Below are 17,447 nucleotides of genomic sequence, written 5' to 3'. Positions count from 1 at the left end.
CCTGGCAAGATCTCAAAAAGTACACTGCTTATCCCAGAAATAGTGGATTTTCCCCAAGTCCAACTTAATAATGGTCTATGGACTTTTCCTTTAGGAAGCCGTCCAAACCTTTTTAAACTCTGCTAAGCTAAACGCCTTTACCAAATTACATGTTGAGGGAAGAAACGTTTTCTCCGATTCGTTTAAATTTACTACATTGTAGCTTCATCGCATGCCCCCTAGGCCTAGTATTTTGGAAAGCGTAAACAGACGCTTCACATCTACCCGTTCCACTCCACTCATTATTTATAGACCTCTATCATATCTCCCCTCAGCTGCCTTTTCTCCAAGCTGAAGAGTCCTAGCCGCTTTAGCCTTTCATCATAGGGAAGTTGTCCCATCCCATTTATCATTTCATCTCCCTTCTCTGTTGAGCTGGGCAGGCCAAAAACGTTTGTTGATTTTCCAGTGCCTGTTATGGAATTGTGTACAGGTCATTGCTAAGTCTTCACTTGGATTACTGGGTTCAGTCTTGGAAGATATATCTCAATCAGAATTGAAGGAGGCAACACAAGTCCAGAGAAATGCAACCAAAATAGCGCAGGGTCATATGAGATGCAACTCAAGGACTTAACCATGTATAGCCGAGAAGAGAAGAGATGAGACAGGAAAGCTAAAATATAATTGCTGAAATTATTGAAAGGCATTAATGCAGAAGTAGGGATAGAAAGGATGATGGATGCCTGGAAAGCCCTCACCGACGAAGTGCTGGAGACAAAAATACACGATGGAATGTAAAAGTTGTGGGATAAACACAGATGAACTCTGAATGGCACGAGGAGAGAACCAAGCACTGAGGGCTCCTGGACTGGGTGGTGCTACAGCTCAAACCATGGGGCAATTACTTTTCTTGCACTACCAAGAAAACAGGGATGAGCTAAATGAGTTTCAGTTACAACCCTACACAAAAGCCTGGGTGAGGTGGGGGAGTCTTTATCTGCCTTTATTGACTATGTTTCAATAGTAACTATATTACTATGTACCTGGCAGGCCTCTACACATGAATTGGAAGTTTGTCTTCTGATCAAGCTGTGTAGCAGTCCGAGGACCCTGGATGTGAAGTGTTTGTTTACACTTTCTAACAATAATAGAACCAGGGGACACAAGATGAAATTAGAATGTGGTAGGTTTAAAACAAATCAGAGAAAGTTTTTCTTTACTCAGCGCGTAGTTGGAACTCATTGCCGGAGAACGTAGTGAAGGCAGCTGGCCTTGCTGAGTTTAAAGGGGGTCTGGATAGATTCCTGAAGGAAAAGTCCATTGATAGTTATTAAATTTGGGGTTTTTGCCAGGTTCTTGGGGCCTGGATTGGCCGCTGTCGGAGACAGAGTGCTGGGCTTGATGGACCTTTGGTCTTTTCCTAGCGTGGCGGTGCTTATGTGCTTATGATATTTCAGGAATTTTGGAAACTGTGCTGGTCAGGCAGGGTGGTGCAGTATTTAGGGCCATGGTAGATGCTTCAAACCTTGAAAAACTGGTCTGTTTTCCAGGATAACTGAGTTGAATATTTAGGGCTAGAAGCTCAGTTGAACATATGCATTTTGGGTGTTCTGAAGAAAAGATGAGCATGTGATTCTCAGGGACTACAGCTGCTCAACTCAGTATCCTGTGTCATTGTTCTATCCACCATTTCTTCTGCAACCTTGAGAACATCCCCTACACTGTCTGTTCTTGAAGTGCTTAGATAAGGGGACTGTCCCCTGCATTAGGCATCATCGAGCTCAATAGAGCGATCTGAGTGATCAGACAGGAGGATTTGGGTTTTACCTTTCATATTACAGAGATCCTTCAGTTTCACCTCCATCTCCTGATGATGCTGGCACAGTGGACCAGGTCCAGAAACTGACCCTGGATTGGTATGATTCTCCACAGAACCTGACAAGGTTGTGTTGGATTTTGAAAACAAGCCTGAAATACACACATCATTGTCATTAGTATTATATATCTTCTTATTATTCCAAACTAAACACCTGATTTGTTATCTATTATATTATAATAAGTACAACACTGTGGGCCCCTTTTACAAAGCGGGGGTAAGCCCAACATGGGGTTATCTATCATTAAAAAGGAAGCAGTTCCCACCTCTAGCGCAGTTATATCCTGCGCTACAAAAAATATATATTTATTTTTGTAGCGCCAGTGTGTACCTGGGGGTAATTGGGCAGTGTTGCTTCCTGTCCAGTTACCACCAGGTTAGCACAGGAGTCCTTATTTCACCTCAGTTGGTGGCGGTAAGGGCTGCCCTCTGATATGCTATGTCAGTTAAGTGAGTATTATGCACCTTGCTAGATTATAGAATTACCTTTAATATTACCACTAAATATTTGCATAATACAGTGCTGTGCAGACACTTTATAATAGAGATAGCTTCTCATCTTTCCCCCTAAACCTGCCTCTCCTCTCCCCCCCGTTCTCTATTAAAGCCCACCTCTTTGCTACTGCTTTTGACTCCTAACCATGACTCTCTTACTCAGTACCCTCACGTATCACCCCCACCACTTCAATTTCCCCACCTCTAGCTGTCTGTTTGTCTGTTCAATTTAGATTGTAAGCTCTGTTGAGCAGGGACTGTCTCTTCATGCTCATTTGTACAGCGCTGCAGAAATGTTTAATAGTAGTAGTAGTAGTAGTAGGTAGACCCTGCTTGATTAACAGTTAATCACCACCTCTCGAGTTCTCCTCCAAACAGTTTCAGTTACAGTAACAGTTACCTCTAAGGCTTTTTAAAAATAAGAAAGCACAGCGTTGTACAATCTTTAAATAGCCCAGAGTTATGTGTGATCAAACCAAGTGTAAATACCAGATTTTTAATATCTACTGCACGCATTTATTGGCATTTAAAACATGAAATACACTTGTACACATACATTTTCTGTGTGTTGCATCCTTCCACAGAAAAGTAGCAGCTTAAGGGGCCCTTTTATTAAGCTGCAGTAGGCTGTACGTGCGTGCTGTGCGCCAAAATGAGAATACCACCAGGGCAGCGCGCCCTCCTGGCGGTAATTTCAGATTTGGCAAATGCCCATAATGCATGGATGAATTATTTATTTATCCTCCTACGCACACCGGTTCCGGCAGTAATTGACACTTGGCGCCTGCCGACCGGTCACCGCATATGTAGCGAGTGAGCCTTTACCGCTAGGTCAATGGGTGGTGTTAAGGGCTCAGGCCAGTTTTGGGCACGCGCTGGTTTCATTTTTACCGCAGTCCCTTATCTTGTCACATTGAAAAAAAGCCATTTTTGTAGATGCGGTAAAAACTGGCCCGGCGTGAGCCCAATATATGCGTCTACGTTACTGGAGGTCACTTTCTGCCGCAGCTTAGTAAAAGGACCCCGAACTTTGTTACTAATGTGTGTATACTGATTTCTATATGCAAATAACCTTTTTAGACATGTAGAAGGGCACCTAACCTTTCTAAAATTGAGTCCGTAATTTCTAATAGTTACGTAGGTGTTAGAGTAAAAGCAGATGCCTCCTCCCTCCCCCTCCAACCCAAACTCCCAAACTTCAGAACTAAATTCTCTTTGGTACAATGCAGGTACTACAGTGAGCGCTAGCCATATCTATGAGACTGAGATCTTGCCTGGCTTATGGAGTGAGGTTCATTACCATTATGGTATGTTCAAAACTAACCCATTTGGTGACATTGAGCCCAAACACTTATGACCCTGCCCAATACAAACAACACTTCCCGATGCATCACTTTTTTTAGTTCTCAGACTGTGGCCCTCAGTTACAGGATCCAGTTTCTCATCTTTGGGTTCCCGTTTCTATTCCAAATCTTCAGGTTCTAGGCCACAGCCTCCATTGCTTGGACACAGGCTCCAGGTTGTAGGCTCCAATCTTTGGCATCACCTTCGGAACCCTAGAAGATCTTTATCATCTCATTCTACAGAATAAGTAGTGTAAGAGCAGCAACTCTTCCATTAAAATAATTTTTCAACTAGATTATGGCAAGTGGTCCAGTCACGTATCCCATATGCAGCAAAAATAATCCCTTTCTCAATTACTTGTCATGCAAAGACTGGAGACATCCAAGAAGAATTATTTACTAATTTTGTAAAAATTAGCAACATTTTTCTAGTTCTTCTTCCCCTCCCTGAGCTTTAAACTGCCTTCTCAGTTTACAGTAGGAAAAATTATCTTGCATACCTATTATGACTATGGTCAGTGGGCAACCAAAGACATCCCATTTCTACATATTTCCGTTAAAGGTTCTTCTAAATGGAACAGAATACTTCTACCGAGAGGACAAAAAACTCTGCGACCCTTTAATGTTGAAGCACAAATTCAGGAGGATAATTTAGTTTATTCATATCTGAAATTTGGAGACTTACTCAGCATGTGGCCCAAAGTTATAATGACCCCAATCTCCACAAGAACTACTAGCCCCAGAGCCATGACAATGGGTTGGCACCATACAGCTCCGGGAAAACCTGTAGGCACAGAAAGATCGTCATGAAAGAACAAGCCAGGATAGTCTCATTAGCAGTGAGACATCTGGTGATAACATTAAGAACTGCAGAGAAAAGAATAATGAATTCAGGGATATGAATTTATCATAAAAACCTGAGGTCAAAAGCAGCAGACAGAATAGACATAGAGAGATCTATAATTAGTTCAAAGGTAATGTGAGGTATTAAGACATAGAGTCAAACATTACAATATGGGTAAGATGAAATAGAAGTATAGGAATATGTATGGAAGTATTCTGCACAACGTAGAGGGAATGTTCTCCATGTCAGCTCTGATTTGCTATAGATACAGAGCTGCTAAGGTATCTGATTAGTATTGTATTACCTTTGTCATTTGTCTGGACTCCTTTAATTCTTGTTTCTTCTGCTGGAAGCTGTAAGTAGGAGTACGTAACGTATTCTGTTGTCTCTCCTGGCATTTGTTCTGAAGCCTCTGATGCAATCAAAATTGATTAGAGACAAAAAGGTTATGATCTGTGTCAGTGCACTTTGGAGAAGTACCATTTTAATCATGCGGGAGACAGAAGACAGTGGAATTAAATAATGAAGGGGTCCTTTACTAAGGTGCGCTGAAAAATGGCCTGCTCTGGTGTATTGGACGCACGCAGGTCCATTTTTCAGCGTACCTGCAAAAAAGGCCTTTTTTGGTGGTGGGGGGGGGGGGGGGGGGCGAAAAATGTATATTCGGAAAAATAAAAATTGGCGCGTGTCCATTTTGGCCTTGAGACCTTACCGCCACACATTGACTTAGAGGTAAAGTCTCATGCGTTAACTGGGCAGTAATCATCAGCGCACGTACACTGCCGATTACCTCCCGGTTAGTGCCGCACACTGGAAAATGTCCGGCAGGCAGAGTGGACGCGCATAAAAATTGAAATTACCGCACGGGCCACGCAGTAGCCGGGCGATAGTTCAAAATTGACGCATGTAGGTCACGCAAACGCGCCTACGTGGCTTAGTAAAAGGGGCCCGAAGTGACAAAGCCCCCTGCAGGCAGAAACGGAACTGCAATACAGGCAGCTATGACTGAGAAGAGGCAAACCTTACTTTCACTGAACTAGGGGAACTAATTTCACAGCAAATACAGTAACGTGGTTTACGTTAGTCCACTTGGAATCACAGAAATTAAGGTTCCCTTTTGCTAGGCTGTGGTAGATTTTTGCAGTTAGCACACGTTCATGGCCAAATTAATTCACAGTAACTGTGAAGACACTGAGGTAAGTATTACCAATTAGAAATACTTCCGAATCAACACGATCTTATCTAAATCTGCACTACCCAAGCTGCAAAGGACTTAAATACAAAACAACTTACACATCTAGTTTTTCCTACATAAGCACACAACTGTGGAACGCATTACCAAAAGCCTTGAAAATGACGTATGACCACCTAAACTTCCGGAAATCACTAAAAACCAACCTGTTTAAAAAGGCATACCCTACCGATGCAACTTAAATGCCTAATCTCTGCAACACAACCAAACTAAAGCATGTAATGGACATAACACAACTCTTCCGTTCTCCAATTCCCTAATGTGGCTGTGCCACATGAACTTTATCTTACCACAACATCACCCTGTATTTGTTCACACCGGAGCCTGCAAAGGCCTCTCCGGTACTATGTAAGCCACATTGAGCCTACAAATAGGTGGGAAAATGTGGGATACAAATGTAAAAAATAAATAAATAAAAATTAATTATGGGTAGTCCCAGCATTTTCCCATTCAGTTAACATATAGGCAATGCATTGATCTACATTATCAGGGTCTATAAATAGGTGCCTCCTTGACTTCATAGGTGAAATACGTGTCTAGAATTTAGGTACATTATTTCAATAGCGGGCAAATAACAAATCAGCACATCAAAGTCCCAATGGTCAGAATATTGTAACAAAGATCTCACAGGCTGCTTATGGAGTCGTGTAATGTGCTTACATAATGTACATTGACCCCAATATTCAAACCGTGGGAGATAGCGGGCTGTCTCCAGCGGTCCGAGCTGAACCTGGATAGTCAATGCCGGACTGTTTCCAGTCACTGGCATTGAATATCTGGTTTAACTTTCTCTGGTTTCACCTTAACCTGCCAAGCCGATTTTCAGCACCGGCCAACATGAAACGTAGCCGGCTCCAGGATGAAAATGGCAGGATAGTTGGTTATATCACAAGATATAACCAGCTATCTTTAAGCCGCTAACTGGGCATTGGGCTGGCGGTAGTTCTGGGTTCCCGCACAGCAACCCTTTAGTAAAAAGGCCTCTCTGTGTTCTTTGCTTGGTTTTCAATCTTTCAGCAAGTTTGATCAAACTATATTGGAAACAATCTTCATGTCCTGTGGTCTGTCAGAAGTGGTTTCCTTTACAAGAAGCGTCATTGATTTTCTCTAAGACATGACGGTGTACAGTTCCCATGCCTATTTTTTTAAAAAAGCCACCTCTGCTTGACAAGTTGAATTCACTGGGGTGGGAAGTGTCGAATGCAGAAGGGGAGCAAGGGCTTTGTGGAGAGCTGATAAAAGATAATTTACAATGCAAGCTTTTTGTTTTTACAACAGAACTGAACATATAAAACAGGCCAAAAGAGTGAGATTCCTTTGCAACATACCCCTTGTGCTAAGGCACCAGTTTGCTCATGAAACATCCCCATTTTTAAATAGAAGGTTATGTTTTCCTTTGCTAACTGTTCCCAAATATTCACAGACATTTCCAGGAGAAAAAAAAATATGAAAACTAGAACAGTGCTTTCCAAACGGTGAAGATGTCATTCACAACGCCTGTGTTTGGGATGCAATCAAAGTGGGCAATCCCTGGTGGAGGGAGGGGGGGGGGGGGTCACACAATTTTATTTGGCTACCATCATGGGATCATGGCCACAGAAATACTGAGATGCATTGATCTAGAACATCTTGGTGAAACAGACATCTAACAGCCGGCTAGAATTCACAGAGTAGTTGGCGATTGTGCCTCTGCAATGGCTGCTCTCCTTACTTCCAGTGGCCACCTCCTTTCTCTGCCTCCTGCCCTCCCTCTCTGGCTATCTCCTTTCCTACCTCCCCTCCCCATCCCTAAATTGACTTCTTTAAGTCTACCATTTCTTCCTTAAACTCCCTCAGCCCCCTCCCCTCTCAGCCCACCTCTGCTGGCCATGATGGCCGACACACGTTTGTGTTTGAGACCCGCCTAACGTCTGGGTCACTGTTCTGACTAGTTGGAGCCAAAGTGGAACCATATGGTGTTCAGCCTCCTTTGAGTTTCCAAAATAATCCAGGTGTTGTACCAATGTATCAAACCAGATATGAAAAAGCCCATTGGATTTTAGTTTCTTTCTTTTGGGGGGGGGGGGGGGTGGATTTGGTCTTGTATGTTGGCAAATTCCGTGGAAATGTGTAGTTGTGTCACAGAAATCCCCAGTACTCCGCCCACAATGCTTCAAAAATCTGAGGAATTTTTCTTCATGGAATCGTGGCAGAAGATTTCTACAGATTTTACAAATTAAGGAGCACCACCTACTGTACAGAAATGTTCAAATAGGTAATAGGTAGCTAAGAAAGTGTGAAATAACATCTTTCAATGTGTGTATATATATATATATTTTTTCAGATCTCTGATACACATATACCCTGTTTCCCCGAAAATAATACATCCCCTGAAAATAAGACCTAGTAGAGGTTTTGCTGAATTGCTAAATATAAGGCCTCCCCCGAAAGTAAGACCTAGCAAAGTTTTTGTTTGGCCCTGATGGGACATGGACACAGAAACCTTAATTTTTTTCACTGCAACCCAAAGACGAAATAATATTAAAGAAATGCAAGAAACAAGACTGAGGTGGAAAATCTATCGCCCAGCGGACTCCTACCATCCTCCTTCACGCTTTTGTGAAGAACAACTACCGGTAAGTGAGCCCGGAAAGAAAAGAAACATCCCCCTTGCAGAAATAATAAAAGAAAAGAATATGAGTAACCGAGCCCTTTCGGCGCTGCTCCATCACCCAAGGGCTAAGTCAGACTAGAAGGATGGAAAGTGTTGCGAATGTACAGAAGGAGCGCATAAAGTGCCACCAACGGGGAACGGAGCTACCGTAGAATTTTTTTTAACGTTTGTAATACAGTAGGGATGATCCTGTGCCCTACGCCCTCTCACCACCTCCCGAGACCCCCAGCCAGAGCAGCCTGGCCCCACATTCCATTACCTTCCCTAGTGCATACCCCTCCTCCATTCCCAGCCCGGCCAGGGCGGCTCTGCTCCGCTCGAGTCCTGCGGTCACTGTGGGCAGACAGGCGAGCCATGGCCTACTCCTGCAGGATACCGCCCCCCACTTCAATACTGTTCCCGACCGCCACAGTCCCCCTACTACTCCCGAATAAGCCATCCCCTGAAAATAATACCTAGCGCATCTTTGGGAGCAAAAATTAATATAAGACACTCTTATTTTCGGGGAAACACGGTATATAGAGGTTTTCATCACCAAAGGGTCCTTTTACTAAGGTGTGCTGAAAAAATGGTTTGTGGTAGTGTAGGCACGAGTTTTGCGCATTAGACGATCCCTTTTTCAGCATGCCTGTAAAAAAGGCCTTTTTAACATTTTTGCTGAAAATGGACATGCAGCAAAATCAAAATTGCCACACGTCCATTTTGGGTCTACGACCTTACCACCAGACATTGATTGACCTAGTGGTAAAGATTCATGCGGTAACAAGGTGGTAATGACCTACGTGCACCAAATGCCACTTGTCGCTCGTCTGATACGTGCGACTGAAAAAAAAAATTATTTTTCGGACTCGTGTATCGGACGCATGCCAAAAATGAAATTACCGCAACAGCCATGTGGTAGCCGGGTGGTAACTCCATTTTGGCGCACGTTGGGTGCACATAGACACTTACATGGCTTAGTAAAAGAGCCCCCCAATTAATTAACTACAGCAAGTGAAATCTTGAAAATATTTTGTTGGACTGCTAAGTATGATAATGCACTAATGCATCTTTGTAAGACTGTGGTGCTTATTTTCAAAGCTCTATTCCTGTTTTGGATGTCTGGAAACTGTTTTTTAGTCCATATTGCATTGACGTCCAAATCCTAATTTTACGAAGGCAGAATGTGGATATCCGACACTGCAAAATTTCCATGTAGCAAGGGGGCATGGTCAGGGCATGTTTTGGATGGGACTTGAGAGGGACTAACATATAGATATCCAGTGACGATTGCGGAAGGGGAAGAGAAGTCCATATCTAAAACTAAGGATATCATTATTTAGATCTGGTTCAGGCACATCCAAGTTATAGAAAGGTGCTCAAAAAAATTACACATTTTCATCTGCTGGCCGCTTTTTTTTTTGGCACTTCAGGAAAAAAATAACTCATTGGAGATTGGAAAGCAAGCATCCGATTAATGGAGACATAGACATAACAAGCCTCAGCATCCTAAAACAGTTGGAAGAATACAACTCAATCAGCCATTTTGGAAAGAAATTGGGAGGGAAAGCGGATGGAACTTGATATACTGCCTTTCTGTGGTTACAATCAAAGTGGTTTAGATATTATATACAGGTACTTATTTTGTACCTGGGGCAATGGATGGCTAAGTAACTTACCCAGAGTCACAAGGAACTGCAGTGGGAATTAAACCCAGTTCCCCAGGATCAATGTCTACTGCACTAACCACTAGGCTACTCCTCCCACTTAGAGGGAAGGGAGGGATAGATTTTTTTTTAAATTTTTTTTATTTATCATTTTACTTAATTACATTCAGATTTATCACGTAAATGTAAGGAAAAACAGAAATGAATATAAGGAAAAAGAAAAAACATGTTCTCTCAACAATATATATAATTGTCCACAATTGGGGGATCCAAGATCAGGAAAACAATCTCTAAGAAAATAAGAAAAACACCAAGTGGTTAATCTTACAAATTCATATTTTCTGAGGGAGGAAGGTTAATCGGTAATTGCAGCCGGTACAGTGGTAACTAAAGGAAGTTGCTGCAGAGGGTTCTTCATCTGTTCTTTTAACTCCAAAAACTCTTGTAATTTCTTGGATTCAACAAATAAGTAATAAGGAAATAAAACACTTACAAGGGAATCGCTCCAGGAAGGTCCCACCTAGGGCAATGATTCTTGGCTTAAAAGCCAAGAGTTCATACCTCCTAGTTTGCGATTCCCTTGATATATCAGGAAATATATTTATCTTTGAACCCAAAAAACTATCAGCCATGTATCGGAAATACAATTTCAAAACATTGTTCCTATCTAAATCAAAGGCAAAAGTCACTAGTAATATAACTCTCTACATAGGGTATTTTAGGAAGATTTATCATTCTCAAGTGGGATGGATTTTTTTTAAGAATAGGAGAACCCATTACAGATTACCAGATAGAGAGAATGACACCAGTGGTCAAACTGATGCAAATCACTGAGATAGATAGGGAGTAGGCCACAGGAGGGGATCTTTATCCACGAGGAGGGGACAGGTATTCAGTCTTGATAAACAAACAAGTTTGGTAAACACTGTCAGGGAGGGGAGATTAAAAGAAGACCACGAGGAACACAGGGGAGAAGGAGTGTAAGTGGTGATATTGAAAGAGTAGTATAGATCATAGATGGATTAGGAGCCAAGAAGGAGAAGGACGATTGAAGAGTGCAATTTTTCTGAAAAATATAATGTAAAGGTAGATGCTGAAAGAATGTGTGGGTGTGAATTAGAGAAATTCTTCAACAGGAAACTGATATCTCTTATGGCTTTGTGACATTTAAGTCATTATCGTTAAATAAGTACTTGCCTAATGCCGAACTGACTTTCTGAGTTCCTTAGCACTGAAGGCTGTATCTTGCTAAGGGTGTAAAAAGACTTGAAGTGGTTCAGAGAAAAGTGAAAGAAATGGTATGGGGCTTTCACCACAAGATGTATGAGAAGATAACCTGAAGATGTATACCGTTCAGTCACCATAACTGATGCAACAAACTACAGATCAGTAGCCTCCATTCCTTTGATGATAAAGGCAATGGAAGGAATAGTAGCAGCAGAAACTATGGACTACCTTTCACATTTCTCCCTACTACACAAATCACAATCGGGTTTCAGACCATGCTACAGCACCAAGATTATCCTTACTACCTAGTATCAAATCTCAGAAAAGAAATTAGCGTAGGGTCTAAGATCTTAATAATGCAATTTGATATGTCTAGTGCATTCGATGTAGTAGATCACAATATCCTACTCAACATATTAGACAAATTTGGCCTATGTGGCACAGTCCACAAATGGTTTCATGAATTCCTGAAATCATGATCTTACGAAGTGAAAATTAAAGGAACCTTATCCTCTCCTTGGTCACCGTACTTTGGCATCCCTCAGGGCTGTTTAATGTAATAATGTCACCACTAGGTAACAGACTAGAAACATAAGGATTCAAAACATCCATATGTGCTGACGTTGTTACCATATATACTACTACTACTACTACTTAGCATTTCTATAGGGTTACGCAGCGCTGTACAAGTTTAACATGGGGAAGGACCGTCCCTGCTCAAAAGAGCTTACAATCTAAAGGTTACAAACTATGTAGTCAGTGTAGGTATCATGAGTGGGGAAGGTGGTTATGCGCCAAAAGCAAGGGAGAAGAGATGGGCTTTGAGTAAGGACTTGAAGATGGGCAGGGAGGGCGCATGACATATGGGCTCGGGAAGGCTGTTCCAGGCATATGGTGATGCCTGGATATATATAACCTGGATATATATAACCTTCAAAAATAACATTCAAGACATCTTACAAAAGGCAAAATGTGGCTTAAATTTGATGGAAACCTGGGCCTCAGAATCTAAACTAAAGCTAAATAAAGAAAAAACTAAATTCATGGTCATTAACAACCTATTTGACCAAAACGACTACAACAATTTCACAATTGACAGCATTTCTTTCCCCATTGACAATAATCTGAAAATTCTAGGTATAATTATAGACGAACATTTAACATTTGATCCTCAAGTTTCCTCAGTAATCACAAAATCTTTCAGGTCTCTTTGGAAACTAAAATGGATCAGATCCTATTTCTCATCAGAAACATTCAGACTATTGGTACAATCATTAACATTATCCCAATTCGATTAATGTAATGCCATATATGCTGGCTGTAAGGAATACCTGTTGAAAAATCTCTAAACAACTTAAAACACTGCAGCCAGGTTCATATACAAAATCTCTTATTTTGAAAGTGCCTCCCTTTTATTAATCAAATTACGCTGTCTTTCCATCAAAGCGAGAGTCACCTTCAAATTATGTACCTTTATCTTTAAAATCCTAAATGGCACAGCTCCAGACTATATGATACCATCTGAACAAGAAAGGATTAAGCAGTAAAAATATCAGTCGGCAGACGCCATGGACCCTGATGCAGGAGTTGAAACCTTGGCCAAAGTTGGCCGTGGGCAGCGAGAAAAGACTGAACAGCTGCAGAGATGCTTCTTTCCTATTACTAGAAGTCTGGTTTAAGTTGAATTAAGTGCAACTTACATGAAAGAATTATCTTATAGTAAAGAATAACGGGAGGTTTTTCAGCCTGTGATGAATGAATGGGGATCCCTAAGATCGATTAACTGATTAACAAAGGAGTACCTGATTGTTTTTTGAGGCTTCTCCTCCTTTTGGATGAGACTTCACCACATCAAGAACCAATAAGGAGAGATCAGTTTGAGTTGATGCGTTGATACTCTACTAGCTCTGTGTTGATATAAGGACAAATCAAGATCAGGTATATCACATCGTACCTTATACTATGAGTTTATCATGGACAGACTGGAAGGACCGTGCAAGTCTTTATCTGCTGTCATCTACCATGTTACTATGTTACTAAGGGGCTCTTTTACAAAGGTGATAAAGGGGATAGGATAACTTCCCTATGAGGAAAGGCTGAAGCGTCTAGGGCTCTTCAGCTTGGAGAAGAGACGGGTGAGGGGAGATATGATAGAGGTCTATAAAATAATGAGTGGAGTGGAACGGGTAGGTCTGAATCGTTTGTTTCCTCTTTCCAAAAATACTAAGACTAGGGGGCATGCGATGAAGCTACAAAGTAGTAAATTTAATATGAATCGGAGAAAAGCTTTCTTTACTCAATGTGTAATTAAACTCTGGAATTCATTGCCAGAGAATGTGGTAAAGGCGGTTAGCTTAGTGGGGTTTAAAAAGGGTCTGGTCAGCTTCCAAATGGAAAAGTCCATAGACCATTATTAAATTGACTTGGGGAAAATTCACTGCTTATTTCTGGAATAAGCATCATAAAATATATTGAGCTTTTCTGGGATCTTGCCAGATATTTGTGACCTGGATTGGCCACTGTTGGAAACAAGATACTGGGATTGATGGACCTTTTATCTGTCCCAGCAATGTGGCAATACTTACGTACTTCTGTACTGAAGTGTTTTTAGCACATGTTAGTAATTAGCGTACATTAAATGCTAGAGAAGCCCATAGGAATATATGGGCATCTCTAACATTTAATGCACGTTTATGTTTCCTGTGCACTAAAAACACTATCGTGCCTTTGTGAAAGGACCCCTATGTAAGTAAAACTGTCTAACTAGAAGGATGCTAATGTGTTTAAGTCTTCATTATTGGTAGAACAATGAACACATGATACATAAATGTGAATTGATTGTAGCAGAAAGAACTCATAAAATCATTACTACAACTAATATACTGCAATCAACTAAAAAATATGTTATTAGCATATAGGAGAAACAAGCATACGGAAAGTTGATTTGGTGGGGGGGGGGGCGTTATCAATGTGGGCTACTGTTTCGACAGGTTATTTTATCATAGGTCATGTTATTTAAGCACAGGGTTTTATTTTATTTATTTTATTTCAAAATGAGAGATTTTGTATATGAACCTGGCTGTAGTGTTTTGAGCTGTTACATTTTTTCGCATTGATAACTTCCCCCTTAATGGCGGTCAAATGCTTGCAATACTGATGATTTAGTGGCTTCCGTGAATATATTTTTACTTTTCTTTGTTTTTTGTTGTGCTCTGTTGAACTCTGATAGCATCAAATCTTTTTTTATTACAAGAATCAGAGTAGTTTTAAACTAAATTTTTAAACACATATAGCCAAGCCGTCCATATCACTTCAATGTGCATAACGTATATAACAGAATATTAATTTGAAAACTCAGTGTTATGTTTTTGTCACCATAAAGCATTTTATGATTCAGTGTCTTCACTGGCTATGAAAAGCGTGGAAAATTCAACTAGAACACCATCGAATTCTACTAGTTAACTGGTTGGAGGTTATAAAGAATAAGAAAGGGTGGGTTCAAGTTTCTCTGGTACAAAGGGTGTGTGAGGGGGAGCTGGAACTGGAATATACGGAAGAGTTTTAATAAGTTTGTAAGAAGAAAGATCATTCTGGCTGTCCTTCTTTCTTTGATCCTTATTATAAGAGCTTCCAACACAGACAGCTCAGACTCCAGGATAATCTTTTTGATGTTAAATGGTTTGTAAATTCTTGCTTATAACTATCTCTTAAGGATGCAAGGATTTTTCAGTAGACTTGTACACCAGTACAAAAAATTCTGGATCCCCTTGTAATGAAGGACTAACACCCCAGATTAGGCTTCCCAATTCCATTTTCTCATGGTTCAATTCTATTAAAATGGCAGTATGATATAAAACCTAAATCAATATCAATATTTTTCTTATTAGTCGTTATTTCCCCTAAAAAGTGTCCGACGGGGTGTACAGGAATACAAAATCCCAAAATTACAGCATTATAACAGTAATATCCAATCTCTTAAAAAGGTTTAATCCACACACCGAATATTATAAAATTTAAAACATATATTTAATAACAAGTTTCATCGGACAGCAATGTATCAAAAATGAGCCACATCAAACAATGCAATATTATGTAAATGTAGATCAGAAAGTCTTACCAACTTCAGCTTCCATCATTAAAGGCATCAAGAAGCTGAACATAAAACAATATATATTGTCTTATTGATTCACCTATTAATTTTATTGCCTGACCATATATATATATAAAAAAGAATCAATCTAGTTTGACGTACAATAAAAAAAAGGAACTAGATTCTTTCCCCATAGGATGCAACATTATTCTCAGATCAACCAAAACCTTAATAAAATTAAAGGGGAGGGATATCTTTTTAATATTTTTATTTTAATTTATTTACTTTTGTACATTTTGATTTAAATTTCACTTGCCTATTTGTCTGCTTAGGTTTAAGTGAAGGGGCCGACTAAAGTCTGAAGCAATAATAACAGGAATATTCCCAAAAGAATGGTTCTGATTCACAACGGGGACATAAGATAGTTGAAGAGATCTAAAGATCTCTATTAATATCTTATACGCTCCCATACCTACCTTCACTTTTTTATAATTTTTTTAATTTATGAAATTTTAAATTTACAACCAATCAATATACTTGTACAGTAAAGTTAAATACAAAAAAAAAGGAAAAGAAAACTGACTTCACGCCTCATGACGTTATTTAAATCCATTTCCAAGAAAATATCACTCAAGTCCACAAGTCCTGATCCAAGAGAAGGAGTATTAAGAAAACTTTAAAGCAATCAATTTATACCTGAAACACTCACAGATATACAGATGTTCTTTCATGAACAAAACCAAAACGAAAATCTTATTGAATTGTTGGGAGCAGTTATTAGTAACCAGATCTCAAAGTATAAATGTGACCTGTGCTAAAATAGCAGGAGGGAGGAGTAAAATAACATGTCATAATGGTAGTCCATGTCGATAACTATGGCGCTAATATTCAGACCGCAGGAGTTAGCCAGGCGCGGTCAGAGATAAACTCAGATATTCAATGCCGAGCTGTTTCCAGTGACCGGCGTTGAATATTCGGCTTATTTTTGGTTTGTTGAAGATAACCAGCTAAGTCGATATTCAGATTTAGCCGGGTACATTCAAAACAGCCAAACATATCCCACGTATTCATGTGACCAAATATAACTGCTAAAGTGGGGCTGAAAATCAGCGTATAGCCGGTTATATCGGCCGATATAACTGGATATCTACTATCCGCTAACTGGCAATATTCAGCAGGTTATCAGCAGCTGAATAGCACTAGATAGCTGGTTATGAGGCATTTAGCCAACTAGGTGCCCATCCTGGCTGATTAAATACTTTTGAATATTGGGAACTATGCAAGTGTATTTCGGGATGAGCAGCGTCAGCTAGTTTTGCATCTTGACCATGTTATAGACAAGTTCATTCATTTTCTTGAATTCGCCACCTTTTTTCAAAAGAACACCAAAGAAAAGAGAGAATGCATATGTTGATAAGTATTACTTGGGTTTTGTTGACATCGACAAGGATATGAAACCCAATTTCAGTATATCTACTGCTTAGATGTAAGAAAAAAAATCTGAAAGTTTTCTCTGAAGTAAAAGGCCCTGATAAAATATAAGATTAGGAAAATAAGCTCCACGGGTTTGTGTTTTGCCCTCACCTCTATTCCTCTGAAAGTCTTCTGGCTCTGGATCTAAGGATGACATGTCACGAAGAGTCCACTCCTGAGAATTTAATTCTGAGAGCAAAAGACTCACTTTAGACACCGCCTCGTCCTCGGGGTAACTTTTCTACATTTGCAGGACACAGCAGGTTGCTGTCTTGCTGTGGAAAGCAGTGGGTGTTTTACTTAGCTCCAAATGTGTGTAGGACTTTTGCTGCTTCCCGTACATTAAAAGAGGTGAAGAATAAAAGACATGTCACATGCTGCTGCTGAACCTTGGAAGGATGTGGCTGATAAAATTACTGAAGCCCCTTCAAAGTGGAAGCACATGCCATAACACAAATGAACCAAGAACATCTCTTGTGTAGACTGAGAAATGGCCCCCTCTAGCCCACGCTGTGGTTAGAGATGTGGTGGAGATATGCTGAGCCGAAGTAGGCGGTGATAGAAGAAAG

At 40.4% G+C, this 17,447-nt stretch overlaps 1 protein-coding gene across 1 annotated transcript in view; it reads right to left on the bottom strand.

Annotated features, from left to right (window-relative positions):
- LOC115458055 (killer cell lectin-like receptor subfamily F member 1) overlaps positions 1-17,146 on the bottom strand; it is a 32,990-nt gene extending 15,844 nt beyond the window's left edge. The window contains exons 1-4 of the mRNA XM_030187845.1: positions 16,990-17,146; positions 4,842-4,949; positions 4,379-4,477; positions 1,807-1,947 (exon numbers count right to left, since the gene is read on the bottom strand). Of these exons, the coding sequence (XP_030043705.1) occupies positions 1,807-1,947; positions 4,379-4,477; positions 4,842-4,949; positions 16,990-17,035 (394 nt within the window). The 5' untranslated portion in view covers positions 17,036-17,146. The remainder of the gene's footprint in view (positions 1-1,806; positions 1,948-4,378; positions 4,478-4,841; positions 4,950-16,989) is intronic.
- Between the last annotated feature and the right edge of the window lie 301 nt (positions 17,147-17,447).

The sequence above is a fragment of the Microcaecilia unicolor genome, chromosome 14, assembly GCF_901765095.1.
Source record: "Microcaecilia unicolor chromosome 14, aMicUni1.1, whole genome shotgun sequence".
Taxonomy (NCBI): domain Eukaryota; kingdom Metazoa; phylum Chordata; class Amphibia; order Gymnophiona; family Siphonopidae; genus Microcaecilia; species Microcaecilia unicolor.
Note: the sequence above shows the minus strand (reverse complement) of the source record. Positions and strands in the feature narration are given on the sequence as shown.